The sequence below is a fragment of the Natrix helvetica genome, assembly GCF_964273705.1.
Source record: "Natrix helvetica genome assembly, chromosome: 2".
NCBI classification, from domain to species: Eukaryota; Metazoa; Chordata; class Lepidosauria; order Squamata; family Natricidae; genus Natrix; species Natrix helvetica.
The window spans coordinates 54,269,708-54,289,383 of NC_138552.1; the positions used below are offsets into that span (position 1 = coordinate 54,269,708).

Here is a 19,676-nt window from a genome sequence, read left to right on the forward strand (position 1 = left end):
TACATGCATGCATACATACATATTTACATATAATGTATGCATGCATATGTACCTTATGTTTATCATCCTATATAAGTTAACATGTACTTTAGTTTGTCCAATTTGAATATGAACTGCTGGTTGATGGAATGCTCTGTAATTGTGTATCCTGTGGTAGTGTTATCTTGTAGACTTTGTATAGCTTTTCATCTTCACAATCAATAGGTATGGGTGTATTTCTGTCCTCACAGTAAAACCATACTATATATACAATTGTAGAATATTGCTGTTAGGCAAGATTTATGTCAGTTTTCCATATTTCCAAATATACTGTTTTTCTATTGTCTCATATAAATGTTTTGTTTCAAATCTATTTTTCCGCTTTGGCTTAAACCTCCTATTTAAAAATAAACCTTTTATGACACCCTTGAAAGATGTTTACAAGAATTGGACAGTTATTAATCAAAGGATATACCGAGGAAAAAGGATACTATAGGGTGTTATTTAATCTAAACAAACTTCTGCTTCACTATAAACAGTAAAGACATGTTTGTCTTGATCTGAAAGAGGATGTAGTATGTTAAAATGTAAGGCAGTTCATGCAATTCAATAAAAAGCAAATACGTATAAGTTATTACTTGGAGTCTAATTACAGATCCCTGCCAGATGTTGAAGAAACGGTGGAAACAGAGTCAGACAGACTAATTCTGCTCTGTTAGGCTACTTGGAAACCTCAGCACCTCAAGCTGAGAAACTCACTGCTGTAAAATCCACACAACAAAGAAGAAAATTTGCCGTCTTCTTTAATGTCACATACTCAAGAGTTTGCTTTTGATGTTGGTTATCAAAATGGTTTACTGAAAACAAGAATGACTCCAGCCACATGCATCTTAAAAATTAGCCCTGGTTCCTTGGCCTTCAAAGATGGAATTGATTATAAAATTGCCATTTGGCCTGACAGATTTTATTTGGTCCTTTTATCAATGTTACATATCCTAAATGAGCTGCAAAGTATTCAGCTGACCTTGGAAATGTTATTTCCAATACCCTTTTAACTGAAATCTATCAGTAACTTTAAAATCATAAAAATAATGATATTAATACATTACTTGGTTAGCAGTCATTAACAAGCATATTATGCAGCTATTCTTAATATTCTTAAATACAGTAATGAAAGTGAAATTTACTAGCGCAAAAACCCAAGCACAAGAAACCCAAGAAAAGGAATGAGAAATACCTTTTTCCTCTTTTCAGATATACAGCTGCTTGGAAGATTTGGCTATCATCTTTTTCTGCTCCTTCGTTAAAAACACTTTCACTTTATTAGTTCAGCTTCCATGGCACTATAACATTTTCCATGCAGCTTTAAGAGAGGAAGTAGAGTACCACGAAATATGGTACTCTGTGTGCAAATATAATTTTGAACACCTCATAATTTTTTTTTAAAGTTGCCCTGTTCTCCTGATACACACAAAACACACACATTGAGGAGATTGCATTTTATCTTGTACGTTACAGGAGTTTGATTTTAAGCTGCTTTTTATGTCTACTTTGTCATTATTATGACAGTCAGTTAGATCTAGTGATTAAGGCACTAGGCTATAAAGCAGGAGACTGTGAGTTCTAGTTCTGCTTTAGCTTTGAAAGCCAGCTGGGTGACGTTGACCTGTCACTCTCTCTCAGCCCAACTCACTCACAGGGTTGTTCTTGAGGGAAAAATAAGAGGAGGAAAATGTGTTGGATATGTTTGCCACTTTGAGTTATTTGTAAAAATAATAAAGGCAGGATATAAACAAGTATATACATAAATTTATAATATTGAAAAAATGGGGAAAAGGTTGAACAAGCTTTTTGAATGTGACACAAACTTCATAATATTTATTACTGTTATGTTCATACTCCATTTCTCAGGCGTTAAATATCCAAGGGACTTCAAAATGAACTGTAAATAATTTTGACTTAGCTATGAATTTACCTCAAATTGGGTAAATTCATAAAAAAATATTTTTCGTTTGTAAAATAATGGGTTTATTTTAATGGATTGCTTCGTTTAGGTCAAATGAAACTGGAGCCCCAAAATAATTCCATTCATGAGTCTAAATCTCTTATTTGAAGAGTAAATTGTAAAAAAGAGCTAACAGAATCAAATGTGAGAAATACTGTGATTAGACTATTTAACCTCATGCTTTGAAATAAATTGTCAGGATTACTTTCACCAAAGATAACTTTTCTTTAATCAATTTCAGAATTGATTTTTCAATTGGAAAAGCCCAAATTGTTCCATTGTTTGCATGATGGGATCAGTACAACTTTAGAAAAATAATAATAACAAAGTTGGATCTGTATCTATGCTTGAGTTTCTGGCTTAAAAAGAACAGCTTGAGAAATCTACACAGCGAACAAAAACTGGAGAACACAATATATATCAGGAATTTCTAATGAAGAAAAAGGGGTAACAGACAAGGGACAGTAGGCAACAAAACAGTAATGACTTGTTATTGCTAGATAATATTATTCTACTTTCTTCCTTTACATTCTTCCAGTTAGTAGGATATTTAAGCACAGCAGTTAAATACTACTTCATACTAAATAGAGTTGAGCCTTGGAAATTCCACAGGAAGAATTTTCTGTTATGGAAGCAGGCAGGGGGAAAGACTATGTACAATGGTAGCAGGAGGGAAGGTTAGTAGATTGCTATGTGAGAAATACAAGCTTTAATAAAAATGAGGACAGACAGAAATAAAAGAACACTGCAAATAATGCAAAAAGCAAAAGAAAACCGAATCAAAAGAACGAACAAAAAGCATATTCCGGAAAAGTATGTGATAGCAGAAGTTGTAAATTTTTGCCAATTCAAATGAGCAGCATTGTTGCGTAATGGGAGAGATTTTTCAATGGTCAAAATTCAAACCAGAAAGAAGAAAGGCAACACAGAGTTTATATGCTATATATTGCACTCTTTGTTTTTCATCTTGCCAAGAATTGTGAGGCCTTCTCCCAACAGCACTTCTGGAGTATATTTAGCGACTAAAGCTGCAGTGTGCACAAATGTCACATTCCCATGAGTAAAACCCATTTAATTAGCCCCTCCTTCTCACGATATTCCCAGGAGATATTTGCGTAGAATTGAAATGCTGAACATATGGGTGTGACATCATCAAGGCATCAGTGGCATTGGAAACAAAGCAGCAAGTGACTGAAGAATTAGTACAATTAAAGGCAAGTCATTTTTGAAGGGTGTGAAACAAAGTAAAGGAAAGCACCTTTCACGAGAATAACAAAACAAAACAAAACAAATCACCAAAAGCATTTTGCAAAACAAAAATTCAAGGCATGAAGAAAAGTATTTGCAAGAAAATAAATCCACAATCAAACTGAACACACAGAAGATTAAGCATAACACTCTCTTTAGAAAGTGTTTAATGTCTCTTTCCTTTGCCCTTGAACAAGGAACAAGCTGCAAGTAGGTTTGGGTGTGCAACATATTGTTGATTCGTTTTGCTGCAAGTGGATCTGAGGTGGGCAAAGGGAAGGAAGAAGAGCACAAAGATATGTGATAATGGTAAACAACCATGCAGACACCTCTGCCACCATTGTTTGCTTGCTTTAACGTGTACAGACTGCTTCCAGCTTTGTTAATATTCCTAATTAGACCCCAAAGATTCCATGGTATTTAAATAAGCTAGTTAAGTTCTGACAAATTCCCTCTGGTAATTTCATTCAGAGAATTTCAAGTCAAAATAATTATGATCCAATCAGCTTTCCACTTAGGATAAATTCACCAAAGATTTGAAATTTGGAATGAAAAGTAGACAGCCTGTCCATTAAGACAACTGCTGTAAAATATTTTTAAAAAACCACATAGAACAAGATGCCTTTATCAATTTTGTAATTCTCATCTTTAAATGTAGAGACTGATCAAAGCTACCTGTTGAGAAGTGTCACTGTACTGGTGAGGCTGAACTGAATTATTTTCATGATCTGAGCATTTATGATCACAATCATTCCATTTGAAAATTAGCAGATTTTTTTTTAGTAAGAGTAAGGTTGGAGTTAGCAGTAATTGATGCATCCCAAAGCCTCTTTTCTCTATATATTTAATATGTGCTCTTTCATGGCTTGGTCCTAGTCCATTCTAACTTTTAATAAAAATATTAATCACATATAAAGATATACTGCTACTTTAGGATTACCTGCTTGAAAAGGAGTATGCTAATATAGCTGATAATTCTCTTAATGGAGAATTTAAAGAGCTTAAAAACTTAATTCAATTTCTGAAACTGAAATTTAAAAAGCCAACAGAGAAATGAACCCCCTTCACTAAATTATTTCTTTTTTTTAACCACAGATAAAGAAAAGCCCAAACAAAGTGGCATTTTACTGTGTTCATTCATCAGCAACTCTGTTTAATTCTTTCAAGCACAATCTTCTCAGAAATTTTTTTTCAAAATGAATGGAGTCACTTCAAGCCGAATATAATTTCAGTTGAATTTGAATTGTAGAATCTCTTGTATAGTGTACCTTTAATATCAAATGATTATTATTTTTTAATGTCACTTCTAGGTTGAACTTGCTGCTTTAATTAAAAATAAAAAGTAGTTTTATGCACTGTACTCCACTGGAAGTGCAAGCGGGGATTAATGTAAAGCCAAGCTTTATATTTATATTTTAGTATCATCATTGTTAACATCACTATTACCATCTGAGCTGAATTAAACCTTCCAATCTTGTATCAAAACCTACTCAAACGTCTAGTCTTGCATTTGTTCTGTGTGGTTTTTCATTGTCACTGAATGGCTAGAATAAAATTTATGTATTTATTTATTTTTTAAAAATGCTTCATTTTGGTGTGTTTGTGTATGTGTGTGATACACAATAGCAGAATGCGGACTTTAACTTCATGGTACACCAAGCAGTAGCTGGAAGCAGTTACACTAAAGTCAGTCCCCCGCCCTTGCCCCCACAGGAAGAATGATTTCCAAGGCCTTACCCTTTTTTTCTTGGTGATTATGGGACGAGACAGCCACATATGGATTGGTATTCTCAGATGAGCCAATGTGATCCTTCCAATTTAGTATGTGCCCTCCGGCATCATAACCCTGTTGGGCTGGAGAGTCTGAAGTAGACATGCTGGGAAGTAGCGAACTGGAGTGTCCTGTTTGCACCATAAATACAGTTAAGGACAGTGAGAACAAGCAGTTAATAGCAAGTAACATTTCTAAAGGTGTTTGTAAGTCCGGATCAAGAAAGGAATCTGAGCTCTTGTAAATCAAAACTTTGCTCACATTTGGAACACACAGGACAACATCGGACAGAAAGATAGAATAATCTGTGAGCTACATGAATTACCCGAAAATTTATTTATGTACAAATAAAATATGTATGTGTAACTCTTGACTATTTGTGTAATAATCCTACAACTACGCAAAACAAAATGGTAGCTGAAACCAGTAGAACATTCTGAAATGTGAGCAGAGCTCATGGATATGAGCAGAATCAAATGAAACGAAATAACATGGACTCTTATAGACTTTAATATAATCAAAGACTGACTTAAGACTCTAGGGAGAAGCAATACTTTTCAAAGCTACAAAAGGCTACATCAATGGGTGGGGCCAGAAACCAGAATGAGAAGCAAACGTGTTCTCTTCCCAACACTTCTTTGTCTTTCTGCCATCTCATACCTCAAGCTGTACCTGAGTATAAGGTGGGCCATCATCTTTTGCAGAGGGATTTTCAACTTAAGCAAAGGGCTACAAAGAATTAGCCCTTATTGTTCCATTGTTCCTTATTGTTTATATCCTGTCTTTCCATGCTATCAGATGATTGCATACTTTTGGGGTTATTATACAAAGTAGAATTGAAAAAAATACATATATATTTGATATAAATGACATGATTAAGAAATTGACTGACTCCAAGCAATTCTGGATGGCTTACCATTTTAAAATCAGTAAAAAATAAAATAAAGAATACAAGCCACGTACAAGGAAACTATATATAGCAGACAAAAAATTCCACAGTGGCTCACTAATCTTGGGAGAGTAGCTAAGCGAGGAGCCATACGCCATTCTATTCTATTCTATTCTATTCTATTCTATTCTATTCTATTCTATTTTATTCTATTCTGTTTATATGTGCATATTTAAGTAAAAAACATAGCTTAAGCTGTTCCCTTAGAACAAAAGAGGCCTTATATGGTTCTTTCTAAAAAGTGGGTACTAGAGCTGCTGCAGCCCATCATAGAAAATACTTTCAAATGAAATGTGGAGGAGGATTATGCCAAACAATTTCATGCAATACAAGTTGAGAATAAAGACCCAATCAATGTTGTTCAACTCTACTTAAAAATGACTTATCCACAGAAAACAGCAAGCATCCACCACAAGGTCTTATGCATGGGGAACACCTATCTCCTTCTGCTACCTATCCACCACCCATTGGAAGCCAAATTCTACAGCAGTTATCAAAATGGATACAAAACAAAAATTTTCAAAGTTAGCCTATTATGTTGAGAGGATTATATCAACTGGAATAAAAAGTTACAATGGAAGGTAGACAATGAGATTTTATTTTGCAGATCAGATCAACGCGTGCCATAGGTTCGCCATCCTGGCATTAGGGTCTGTTTGGAAAGTAAGTGTGTAACATCTCAGAAATTTTGGCAAATGCTAGTTTGAAGTACACTAAACAAGGATCTTTATTTCCAATCTGGGAAGCTGCTAGGAAGATTTGGTTATTAATTGGTTATCTGATTACAGTTTGATCCTGAATCACACAAGAAACATACAGTGTGAAATAATATTGGAAATAGTGTGGAATGTTTTACTGGAATGCTTGGGCTAGATAAAGGATCAACACTTTAGATCAGTTAATTCCATTCCATTCCATTCCATTCCATTCCGTTCCGTTCCGTTCTATTCTATTCTCCATAGATGCAATTGAAACATTGTAAACATTTTGATTAACTGGTATGGTGTGTATGGTTTAAGAGAGTTCAAGCTATCTGCAGTTTTAGGATGCTTAAGACAAGGAAAGCTTGAATGGTAACTAACACATTAATTTTAGAAATAATTAAAAAAAGTAAAATGAAAGTTAATATTAGCTATATTTCTCAGTTGTGAAATGAAGAATTGAAATTTTGAAGTTTTGGGTGCAGGTGTGAAGAAACATGAGATATACTTCTTATGATTTAAAAACGGAAGTAATTTATCAGAAAATATTTTGTATTTATTGGAGGCGCTCAAAGACTATTTGAAAAGGTATGGACATTAGATTTTGAAAATGTTCATTTTATATGTAATAAATTTGAAGGTACTTTAACTCATATGATCAGGCCTTGAATAAAAACAGTCTTATTTTGGTTTCAAATACTGCAAAGATTATTACAACTTTGGGAGTGCAAATTATAGTCAAAGGTCTTTATGGGATGCTGAACAATATTTTTAAAATGTAGAATTTGTCATTTCATGAAGAAGTTTGGTTCTAATGAATGTAGTGATATCTTTCCAATTTTACATATACCCTCTGATTTTAAGCAATGGACCCAGAATGTGAACGTATCTATTTCTGCAAATGCAATATGTTTCTATATCACCTAGATTTATTGATCAACATAAGGACTGAATCCAAAACTCCCCTTTGGCAGTTTTCTAACTGGCCACTATTGATCTGGCTTTGCTTTTTCTTTTGGTTCATCCTTGGAATATTGGTTAATTGGATATTCATTATTTATATGCATTTCTATGCTGCACATAAGAAATCACTTATTGCCAAGTCATATCATAGTTCATGGAGCAAAATGCTGATAACAAAAACAGCTTTTTAGGATTTTAAATAAAGATATTGACTAAAAGTGCTGCCTGAGTTCTTCTAAATGGTTTAACAGATGTTTGACTAGTGATTTATACTTTTACATCTTTTATGTAAAAGTACTGTAAAATATACCGATAGTTCTCGACTTACGACCACAATTGAACCCAAAATGACTGTTGCTAAGTGAGACATTTGTTTTAATGTGTTTTGTCCCACTTTACAACTTTTCTTGCCACATTGTTAAATGAATCACTGCATTTCTTAAGTTAGCAACATGGTTATTAGTTGAACTGGCTTTCCCATTGACTTATAACCTGCTCGTCAGAAGGTTATAAAAGATATTCAGATGATCATGGTATATCTGGAACTGTCATTAATATGAACCAATTGTCAAGGGACTGAATTTTGATCACACGACCTAATGGGGATACTTCAATGGTCATAAGTGTGAAAAATGGTCACTCATTTTTTCAGTGCCGCCATAACTTTGGTCACTAAATGAAATGCTGTATGTCAAAGACCACCTGTAATACCTCTGTAGCATTGAATTATTACTTGCAACTTCCAAGATTATAGCTTGAAAGGTGTCTAAGGAGTCCTTTTTATTGTTTGTTAGTTATCCATGGAATAAGAGTAAAGGTAAAGATTCCTCTCACACATGTCATTTCTGGCTGTAGGGGTGATGCTCATCTCCGCTTCAAAGCCAAAGAGCCAGCACTGTTCGAAGACGTTTCTGTGGTCATGTGGCCAGCATGACTAAATGCCGAAGGCACATGGAACGCTGCTACCTTTTCACCAAAGGTGGTTCCTATTTTTCTACTTGCATTTTTACATGCTTTTGAATTGCTAGGTTGGCAGAAGCTGGGATAAGTAATGGGAGCTCACTTCGTTATGCAGTGCTAGGGATGCAAACTGCCAAACTGCTGACCTTTCTAATTGACAAGCATATATATGTGTGTGTGTGTGTGTGTGTGTGTGTGTGTGTGTTTTAACGGCCTGGGTGGTGGTGGTGGGGTCGTTTGTTGACTAGGGCTGATTTCCAGATGTCTGGTAGGTAGGAGGTACCGTCACATTTATTCATGTTGTGGGGGTGTTTCTCTATTTCAATAGCTTCCAAAATTATTCTCTTGTTGAAATGTTCAGTTTTGGAGATTAATTTGGTTCCTTCAAAATTAATTTCATGTCCTGTAGCTTTAAGGTGCTGAGAAGGGGGGAAGTTTTTTCTTTTTTTCTTACTTTGTTCTTTTGTTCTGTGATACGTGCATTTATTCTCCTGTTCGTTTGTCCTATGTATGTTGCAGGGCAGATTTTGCATGGTATTTCGTAGACTCCTTGGTTTTCTAGCTGGATTTTGTCTTTGGGGTTTCTTAAGATGTTGGCTATTTTTGGTCAGTGCTGAATGCTGTCTTGATATTGCGTTTGTGGAGAATTTTGCTAATTTTATCTGTGGTGCCTTTGATGTAAGGGAGGAGGGCGATGCCATTGTCCTGTTCTGTGTCTCGGTTCTGTGTCTCGGTTCTTGGGTTTTTGTAGTGATACCCTGAATCCTGTGCTGCAATCTCCTGGGGGTTGGCTGCGTTGTAACATCCTGAGCCTTTGCGTTGTAACCTCCTGAGTTCTGTGATGTAATGTCCCGAGCAGATGGCTGTGGTGTAACATCCCGGGCTTTGGTTTGGCTCCAAGTTTGCGGTCTGGCCATGTGTTCATGGCGTGTGTCAGTTTGCTTTGTGTGGGGGTCGGAGGGGGGGTGCAGTAACCTCAGGAGGTTACAACGCAAATGTTCAGGATATTACAATGCAGCCAACCCCCCAGGAGGTTGCAGCACAGGACTCAGGATATCACTACAATAGAGCTCAGGATGTCATCACACAGCCCATTACCCAGGTCGTTACAACACAAAAGAACAATAGGCACACAGCCAGTATCTCAGCCACACAGGATGCTACGAAACAGCTGATCTGCAAACATCAACTCCATCAACTAATCAAGATGTTACAATACAGCCAACCAATCCACTTACAGCAACAAAGCCAGCACTCCACACACCCCCACCAATATTTATAGAAAGACTGCAGCTCCAATCACGCTTTGCTCGCACAAGCATGAAGCTGAAGGCACCAGCCTGAAGATGGCAAGTGGGACCTCATTGAAACGTCGCCAAGATACTCTCAATCTTACACAGGAAAAGACCCGAGTACGCCAAGACCTGCATACCTGTACCCATGAAAATCTACGAAAACATACATACTTACATACATACTTACACATGTAATGAGCATCAATATTATTTTTGAAACATGACTGTTCTGTCAGTTTTTAAAAATAAACTCTTTATGGGCTTTTCATCAGCCTAATTAGAGGTTTGCATCATATATTGTATGGCAACAATACAATTTATATAGTTCAGTAGTAGAGTTATATACAAAAGAGAAATTAGATTTTGTTAGAGCACTGAAAGGTAAGGATTTGGAAAATTTATCATAAAGTAGTTAGTTATATGTTGCAAGATGCCCAATGTATTATTTTGTTAAGTGACTACAGCAACTAAAGAAACTAAGAAAGTTAAATTATCAGTGCAGAGGGAGGGAGGATGTAAATGTACTATGAAGGCTTGGTTCACTAAAACTGATGAAGATAAGAACAAAGTCTTACAGGAAGAAAACCTGTTGTATCCTTCAGTTCATATGCACATGCAGTTGGCTTCTTGGTGGTTAGTTTGGAGGTGGGAAATCACTATGCAGAAAAGGTCAAATGTGCAGGTTTTTTTTTTTTACTTGTAGCAGAGTTTTATAAAAAAAAAAACCTACAGGGGTTTGATATTCCAGTGGAGCAGCCAAAATGAGACTAAATAAGCAGGGAAGTGATTACAGTGAGCAGAAGCATCTATTTGCCTGGCATTTGGAAACATGCTATAGCATGTCCCTATATCACTGTATTTGGTTCCCTAGGATATAGGCCAAAAGACCTATGAGGATGTTTACTCAAACAGACATAACTTCTTTGTTATTTAAATAATTTTCTACTTTTACATGGTTGAAATTAAAAAGTATTTACAAATAAAACAATTGCATGTTAAATATCATAAACAGATTTATCTTATAAAGGGTTATACCAACTGATGGAAATAAGCTAACTGAATTTAGGGATATTTACTTCTTCCAGCTATAGAATTACACTATAGGATGACTGCCACTATTGTGATATTTAGCTTTATTATTATACAAGAAAGGAGCTTGAAAAATAAAAATTAATTTTATTTTTACTTTAAAATAATTCTGAACAAATGCTGCAAGAGATGGGACAAAGTTGTTTTAAGGGTTGGGATCAATTCAACTCATTAAAGCATCCAGGCCTTTTTTCAAGTTTATATTGAAACCTGAAAAAAAATCCAGCTGCTTTGATTAAAGGTGCTGATCTTAAGTGACAAAACAATTTTTCTAATTTGGTTTTGAAATGTGTACAACTGTAATCATTTTAACTTTGGCAAGTGATCAAAGCAGCAGTTGAAATTTCATCTTCTGCCAACAGTTCAATGGCCAAAATTAAAAACCACATTGACTTTCTTGATTGAGGTGTTTCTATCTTGTTTTGGAAACAAACTTACAGTACATTTTTGCCTTTATGCAATCATCCGCTAAGAATTATTTGATACCCTATCTATTCAGCTAGTCTTGGGGAAGTTGCAATGCCATGTGAGAATAGCTCTGTGCCTGCTTCTCCTTAAAATTAATTGCTTAAGTTATGTATTTGTTTCAGAATTTGGAAAAAAATTGACAAAATGCTTTTTTTAAATAGCAGAAATCTGTACACAGTATAGAAGGAGATGTCGGATTGAACTGGATGCACATGATGAATTTTGTGCTAATAAAACTACAGATAGCAACTCCAAGTGATATGAATTTGTTATTTGGGAAGAAATATTTAGATAATGTTTACTAAAATTTCAATTATTATGCATAATATGTTATCTAGGAAGTACATTTCTAAGGGGAAAGTTGCACATTAAAAGACTATATTGATTAGAATCCAGGATGAGCAAGTAAATGTCTACTCAATAATTACCCTTACTCCCCCTTTCATTTTCCATGTTTTTGTTTTAAACATCTGCTTTGTCAGGGAGACACCCTAGATCAGCGATAGCGAACCTTTTTTGGCTCGCGTGCCACAAGTGGGAGGAGCGCAGGGGGGTCCTGTGCAGGCATGCTGCACCCATAATGCAACGTGCGACCCCCCCAGTGCGCATGCGCGCACAACGTGCAACCCCCCATTTTTACATGCTTTTTTCGCCCTCCCCAGGGTCCAGAGGAGTTATAGGAGCCTGGGAAGGGCGAAAAGAGTCTCCCCCGCCCCCCGGAGGCCCTCCGGAGGTTTCAGGGACCGTCCGAAGGCTTCCCTGAAGCCTTCAGAACGCTTAAAACCACCCTCTGAGCAAACCGGGACTTCTGGTTTGCTCGGAGGGTCGTTTTAAGCGCTCCGAAGGCATCAGGGAAGCCTCCGGACGGTCCCTGAAGCCTTCGGAATGCTTAAAATGACCCTCTGAGCATCCCAGAAGTCACTTCCGGTTTGCTCGGAGGGTGGTTTTAAGCATTCTGAAGGCGTCAGGGAAGCCTCCGGACAGTCCCTGAAGCCTTCGGCACGCTTAAAACGACCCTCTGAGCAACCCGGAAGTCACTTCCGGTTTGCTCGGAGGGTGGTTTTAAGTGTTCCGAAGGCTTCAGGGAACCCTCCGGACGGTCCCTGAAGCCTTCGGAACGCTTAAAACGACCCTCCGAGTATCCCAGAAGTCACTTCCGGTTTGCTCGGAGGGTGGTTTTAAGCACTCTGAAGGCGTCAGGGAAGCCTCCAGACAGTCCCTGAAGCCTCCGGAACGCTTAAAACGACCCTCCGAGCAACCCGGAAGTCACTTCCAGTTTGCTCAGAGGGTGGTTTTAAGTGTTCTGAAGGCTTCAGGGAAGCCTCCGGACGGTCCCTGAAGCCTCCGGAGGGCCTCGGGGGGGGCGGGGGCGGGTCTTTTCGCCCTCCCCAGGCTCCTATAAAGCCTCTGGAGCCTGGGGAGGGCGAAAAATGGCTTTTAAAAAGGTGAACTCAGTTGGCCAGCGCGCGCATGCGTGCTGGCCAGCTGACAGGGCAGCTCCTCACGTGCCCTGACAAATGGCTCCGCGTGCTACTTGTGGCACGCGTGCCATAGGTTCGCCAACACGGCCCTAGATGAATACCGATTTTATAAAGATTGTTCCCTTCCAAATCTGGGAGTGCTAATTAATTCTGTTAAAAAAATGAGTAGTGTAATTGCATGTTGCGTTGTCTATGCTTTCCAAATCCTCCATTTAATTGAGTTACATGAAACTTAATTTGGTTCCATCCACCTAGTCCTATCTCCTTTGCTGCTTGTCTGTGGGTCACCCAGATGTTTCCAACCTGGATGTTGTATCATGTGTCCCCACTTTTTGGTGACTTTGAATCAGTGTTGACTCCTAGCAACTACCTGGACTAGTTCCTTCAATTTTCTTGCCAACATTTTTGGAAGTGGTTTGCCTTTGCCTTCTTCCAGGGCTGAGAGCAAGGTCCAAGGCCCAAGAAGAAAGAAAGGCCCAAGGTCACCCAGCTGGCCTAAGGCAGGGCTAAAACTCAGTCTCCTGGTTTCCAGCCTAGTGCCATAACTATTACACCAAGCTGGTGCTACCTTATTTTTGTACTGATTACAAGATTTATAAGAATGTGATAAACCTTTTGGGTACAAGCAGTTTAAAAACAAGCTTGTATAGCTGAACTGCTATTTATCCAAACAGTCTCATAAACTCAAATTGTTCTTCTTTTCAACATTCAGTATTCTCATAATACTGCTGTTTGTTTGTGCATACAATGTAGAAAATATGTTCCTAATAGTACCATTACCAATCAGTACTGAGGAATAATTATATCAAAATTCCTCAAAATTACAGTCTTGGGTGTATTGTCAGACCTGAGGATTTCATGTGATTGGGGACCTGCAAAGATGGCTTCATTGTTGAGGTGGCTATTTTTACCCTCCCTCTCCTATGGTTTGTATTTTCACTTTTATGACATTTATTAATAAAAGTTTTAAAATATTTTTGGTTTTATGATTGTTCGCATTGATTTTTATTCACCACTCCAAGATGCTTTGGTTGAGATAAGCAGTATCTCAAGTAATTCGATTAATCAATAAAATAGATATATGTCATGTATTTTAATACTTTCCCCATATAGACCAATCCCTTTTTCTATCCCATACAAACGATTGTGGATCAACATCACAAAATGTTTTGATTTGGTTCCATAAATTGTAATGCTCTTAATTGTATCAAATTATGAATTCTGACCATTTTTTAAACACTGAAATATATTGTATTTCTAGTCCCTAGATCTTTCTCCGGATAAAAAAAGCTCCACTCACTTAGAGATTTTAATAAAAATTACCCAATTTTTTTTTTGGTTCAGACATTTCAATTTCTAAACTATATGGCTTAAACTTACAATAGGTTCAGTGGAAGATTTCCCATAGGGAAATGACTTAAGTCATTTTAATAATTCAGGGGTTAATGGAGTTTTGTATCAGTTTAGTGAACTAGGCCACAAAATGGAAATGATACTATCATCTGTAGGATCGAAACTAATATTATGACAAGGAACTGAACAAAGATTATTTGAAAAATCCATAAACTGACCATACACTGTAGTGTAAGACATTTCATGGTCTGAGGAAGGAGCTGAAATGTCTATGAAAAAAATTGCACAGTATTAAAAACAATTAAAATATGGAAATGTTTGACAAGTCTGACAACATGATTCATTTGAAACTGATCTGCACAGACAGGTATTCATACAAAAATTATTAGGGAATTTCCTTACCATTCAGTGCTACGAACGAATCTGAAAAAAGAAAAAGGAGAGGAAGGAGAAGGAAAAGGAGGGAAAGGGAAAGAATTATTTCTAATATCATTAAATTCTCTTTCACAGGCACTAATTTACATACATCCTTGCTACTGTTTGATACTTTGACAACACCGAGTCTTGAGATCAGCCTATCAGAATGGAGTTTCTCATAAAATTTTGTAATATTTTTACTGCACTTAAAAAAAAAGCTGGAGGGGAAGTTGTTTTTAAGGAAAAGCATAAGGATCTTGAAGTAAGCAGGGGAGCTTATATTTGACTGCATGCAGTGGGAAAATCAGTACTACTTCTTAATCTCAGACATAAATTCTTTAGGAAGATTAGAATCAGTGCCTTATATATGTTATACACTTCTTCTTGGATCAGAAGACACCTAAAAGCTTTCTTCCATAATGTATCTTATTTTATACAGAGATCATTAAAAGGTTAGCTTCAATGGGATTCTGAACTGAGGATTGTCACTCTTAACACTATACATTTCTATGTTAAACTATTTATTTCATATTAAAATATTGAAATTATAGCTCTGACTCATTTTACCACAATTGCGGTAACCACAACATTCTCTTAGCATGATCAAAGTTCATTTTATGAGAAACAGCACCTGAGATGTAGTAGATCATCTAAATATAAAGGAATGCTTATACAAGGCATCTTGGTAACATTCCCTTCCAAACAAATGCATGAATGTCATAATTAGTCCTAACTACTGTAAATCATACAGTGTAATTCTCTAGTGCCTAAAACTGAGATATCCCTCAGCCTTAGCAAAGAGATTTCTGTTCTCAGCTACTCATTTTGTCTTGTGAGCTTTTAAAGTGCTGATGTTCCAAGAATATACACTCTCCAATCAAGGCAGAAATGCACACTCGACTGAGTTCCAATAAGGAGAAATTGGAAAAAATAAAAAAAAAGAATATATACTATAGTGATCTTTCTTCTTCAATGTATTAATGTTCTGAGTTTAAAAAGCTTTAAGTGTATTAAGACTTTGAAAATCACAACTAATTCTGAACCACAAGCAGCATTTTCCATTCAGTAAGCTGTGTTAAGTACTCTAATATCTGTAATAGGCTAACTTCTTCCAAGGAACATTAAAAAAAAGGAGCCTATAGTGTTACAGAAAAATATATCTCTTCAGGTTAGCTATGTTCCTTATATGGCTAAATATCAAGTATTTCAAACAATCATATTTATTTTGACAGAATGTATAAGAGTAGGTTTGGAATTAAAAATTCTTTTAAACTTCTATGCAAAGAAAGAGAGGCATGTAATGAAAATATCTTTGTTTCGAATTCCATTATAAGCAGCATAGAATCCAAAGAAATTAAACAGTTTTCATTTTAAAGTATTAGATGAACTTAGGGGTAGAAAGACTAGGATAGTCCTTGATTTACACTCTTTTTCTTAATGACATTTCATATTAATGCTGGCTTTGGAAAGAATGTTTTAATGTTTTTGCTTAAAACTGCTTTATTCCGGTCTCAACTGTGGTCTTAAGTTGAGGACTATCTTATACAAGAACTGTCCAATTACAGCTATCAAATGGGATTATCTTAGTGTAAAGAACCTTATTTAGAATTCATAAAACATTAGCAAAATGCTAAATAGCTTCCAGATTCCTTGTCTTGGAATAGGTGAGAAGAGAAATAGGCTCACACTTGAAAATCAAATTTATAAGATACTATATAAAATATGAGTGCTAGCGGTATATGTAAAAAGTGACATTGGCTTTGAGTCATTGTCTATTAAGTTTTATTTATTAAATTATACAAACGAGTAATACATTGTGAGCTATACAAAGTTTGTAGGTCTGCACATATTCTCTCCTTATTAGAGAGATTGCCAGGGAGGGCAGACAATTTTTATGTAGGCTTTCTCCTCCAGGACACAAACCCGGCTGTCCACAAGAAAAAAATTGGTTACAGAAGTATAGCTGTCATCTTGTACCAATTATTTGGACATATCTCTAACAATTTCTGGATCATTGTATTTATTCCCATACTTATCGGCTTTTTACCCATGTAAAACAGGGAGTGATCCAAACAATTTGAGAACATGTATGTTATTATCCACTTTTAACATCAATTTAATTATATTTTAATATCGGTACTTTTTAATATATTGTAAAAAGTAATATGTATTGCTGTAATGTGTATAGTGTAAATATTTATACTATACTATACAAACAACTTTTATGAAACATAAATAAATCCTGACAATATGTACTATAATTCATACAGTATAATAATTTCAGAACCTCTATGTGATTATTTGAATAGGGAAATACTTGAACAAATGAAGCAGTGAAGATGTATTTAAAGATAACAAACCCAAGCATGCTCAGTGAGGGTAGTGAGAAAATCAAGATGGCAGCTGTAACCATGGTACTATCAAAAACCTACCCTTTATGTGTGTTGTGATGTAAATAAAAAAGCAAGGAGGTTTGCATAGATGTGGCTATTATTTTAATATTTTTGATGCAACCTGAAGACTTACAGAACTCAAGCCATATTTAAAGACCTTGCATGGATTTCAGAATCAGTTTAGTCAATTTGTGGATTAATATGCTTAGGATTTGAATGAAAGGTTTGAGTCTCTATGTAAATTTCTCCAAATCTTCATATATATGATGCTTCTTTAGGTCAGAGTAGATATATGTCAAATATATAATGAATCACTTTTTTTTTGTAAACTCACAGATTGTATATCTTTCTTTCCATTTTAATTAATTAAAATAATTAATGTTATGAAGAAAAATATTTAAAATGATATCACAATGTACCTTGAATTATTCTTAATGGAATTAAGGAATTAAGAACTGGGTGATTTGTGAGAAGTCTTGCCACAGAAGCTATAATTTAAAAGACTTTTGGCATATATACCTCTAAATGTTTCTTTTGAGGTTAATGCCAATAGGCCAATTTTAAGGAGGAGTTATCTTCTACAATGCTGTTAATGAGTTTTGAATGTTAAATAGTACTCTTTTTTTAAAAAATCACAAGGATATTTTATAATCAGTTTATGTTATCTGCTTTCTTATTCTGCAACAAGATTACTGTGATCTTTTAGGTTAAAGATAACAGAATAAAGGAAAAAAATCATATTTAGAATCCTGTAAAACAGGAATAGTGAAAAGGCAGAAAGGGAAACTGCCAACTGCAAATCTCAATTTAACTCTTAACATTCAACATACTTTTAAACTTTGGTAGCACTATCCAGATAGTTTGAATGACAACTTTGAATGACAACACTGGAAATTTTTAAGAATACGTTGGATAACTATTTGTCTGAAGTGGTGCAGTGTTTCCTGCCTAGGCAGGGGGTTGGGTTAGAAGACTTCCAAGGTCACTTCCAACTTTGTTATTCTATTCTATTCTATTCTATTCTATTCTATTCTATTCTATTCTATTCTATTCTAATTTATAACTAGTATAACATTGATCATACTGACTTGGATTTTTGGATGGGATTTCTTGAACTCTTTCTATGGAAGACACTAAGGTGGAGAAGTGTATGATTTTTTAAAGCGTTTAATTACTGTCAGAGAATGCTTATGATTAGTTACAGTTGTGCTTTTTTTAAACAATAGTTTAATTTTATTTTTTATAAATAGGACATCTGACCTTCTCAGACATGTACACCCTGGAAAACATCAAATATTATGTTCTAATCTTGCTATAATGTCTACCTATACATGTATTAAAGGTGTGTAAATTTCAAACTTCAACTCAAGCCAGCTGTTCTAATCTAATCAGAAGCATTCTGATCTTCTGCCAGTCGGACTGGAAGTGTTCCCCCCTTGAACTGTTCTCATCTCATTTCAAGGTAAAAGCAAGCAAGCAACCAAACAAGCAACAAATAGCGTTGGGTTATGTAGAGGTTGGTATATTTTCCTTAAAATTGAAACCTGAAACACTTCTAGTAAAGTTTTACTAACTTGTTTAGAAGAGCTGCATTTAAAATGCTTTGTAAATTTTTAAATATTGAACTTTGAACTGTTTCAAAGATGTTCTTAAGAGAAACGAATCACATAAATTGAACTCATTTTGGAACTCAATTCTCAGTTTTCCCTCCTTTGTACTCCTTTGTACTCTAAATGTATTCCTTCAGATGATCACTGTTTGACCACTGTTTGACTATTTTTCTGTTGCAGTGAATGCAAAAATCAATGTAACCACAAACACAGAAAAAGCATTGAAATCTCAAAATATTAAAATGACAATATAAGATAAATAGAGCTAATGTAAAACTGTAGCATAAAGAGAATGGCAAACTAAAATTTTCCAAGTACAAATATAATCCAAGTCAAAATAAATCACTTATTTGTTTAAAGTAACATTAAACAAATGTACATTTGCATTAAACATCTGTAGCTGGAATCTAACTATGAATACATGTTTATTTCACCTTCACAAGGCTGAACCAAAATGATTAGAAGTGAACAATTCTGGCAGGAAAATTTTAGAAGATCCAAAGAAACCTCCTCCCCCTAGACATTTCAAGTTTTTTTATTTTTTTGTTCTGCAGAAGATTGTAGCGCCAATCAGAGCCAGCTGTTCTTCTGCATGAAAATGCATTGTATTTAGCCAAAGAGATTTGAGTCTAAGTGACCCAGGAACAAAGTGCCAGGCCTTCAACTATTTCCTATTTTAGGGTCATTTTAATGATGATGATGAAGAAGAAGAAGAGGCGGAGGAAGAAGAGGAAAAGGAAGAGGAAGAAGAACATGTAACAGTGTCATCTGGGCACTTGGTACCATGACCAAGAATTTTATAAAATATATCAAGAAATTTCAACTTCCTGCAATAACACCAGCAGAACTGCAAAAAACGGTGCTACTCAGAACATTGTCCATCTTAAGAAGATACCTAGGACTCTGGCAGCAACCCGTATCAACCACTAGCACCAGTCAATGGTATTTGTGATGCATTTTTGAATGTTGATTGACTTTCATGTGTAATGAATAA

The 19,676-nt window shown here is 35.6% G+C and overlaps 1 protein-coding gene across 6 annotated transcripts in view; it reads right to left on the reverse strand.

Annotated features, from left to right (window-relative positions):
* SEMA6A (semaphorin 6A) overlaps nt 1–19,676 on the reverse strand; it is a 177,316-nt gene that overhangs the window by 19,036 nt on the left and 138,604 nt on the right. For 3 of the 6 annotated variants that reach the window (XM_081943595.1, XM_081943593.1, XM_081943594.1), the window contains exons 17-18: nt 14,665–14,685; nt 4,970–5,134 (exon numbers count right to left, since the gene is read on the reverse strand). The exons of 1 other annotated variant lie outside the window; for it this stretch is intronic. In XM_081943595.1, the coding sequence (XP_081799721.1) occupies nt 4,970–5,134; nt 14,665–14,685 (186 nt within the window). The remainder of the gene's footprint in view (nt 1–4,969; nt 5,135–14,664; nt 14,686–19,676) is intronic. 2 more of the 6 variants (XM_081943596.1, XM_081943597.1) reach the window with 2 other exon arrangements.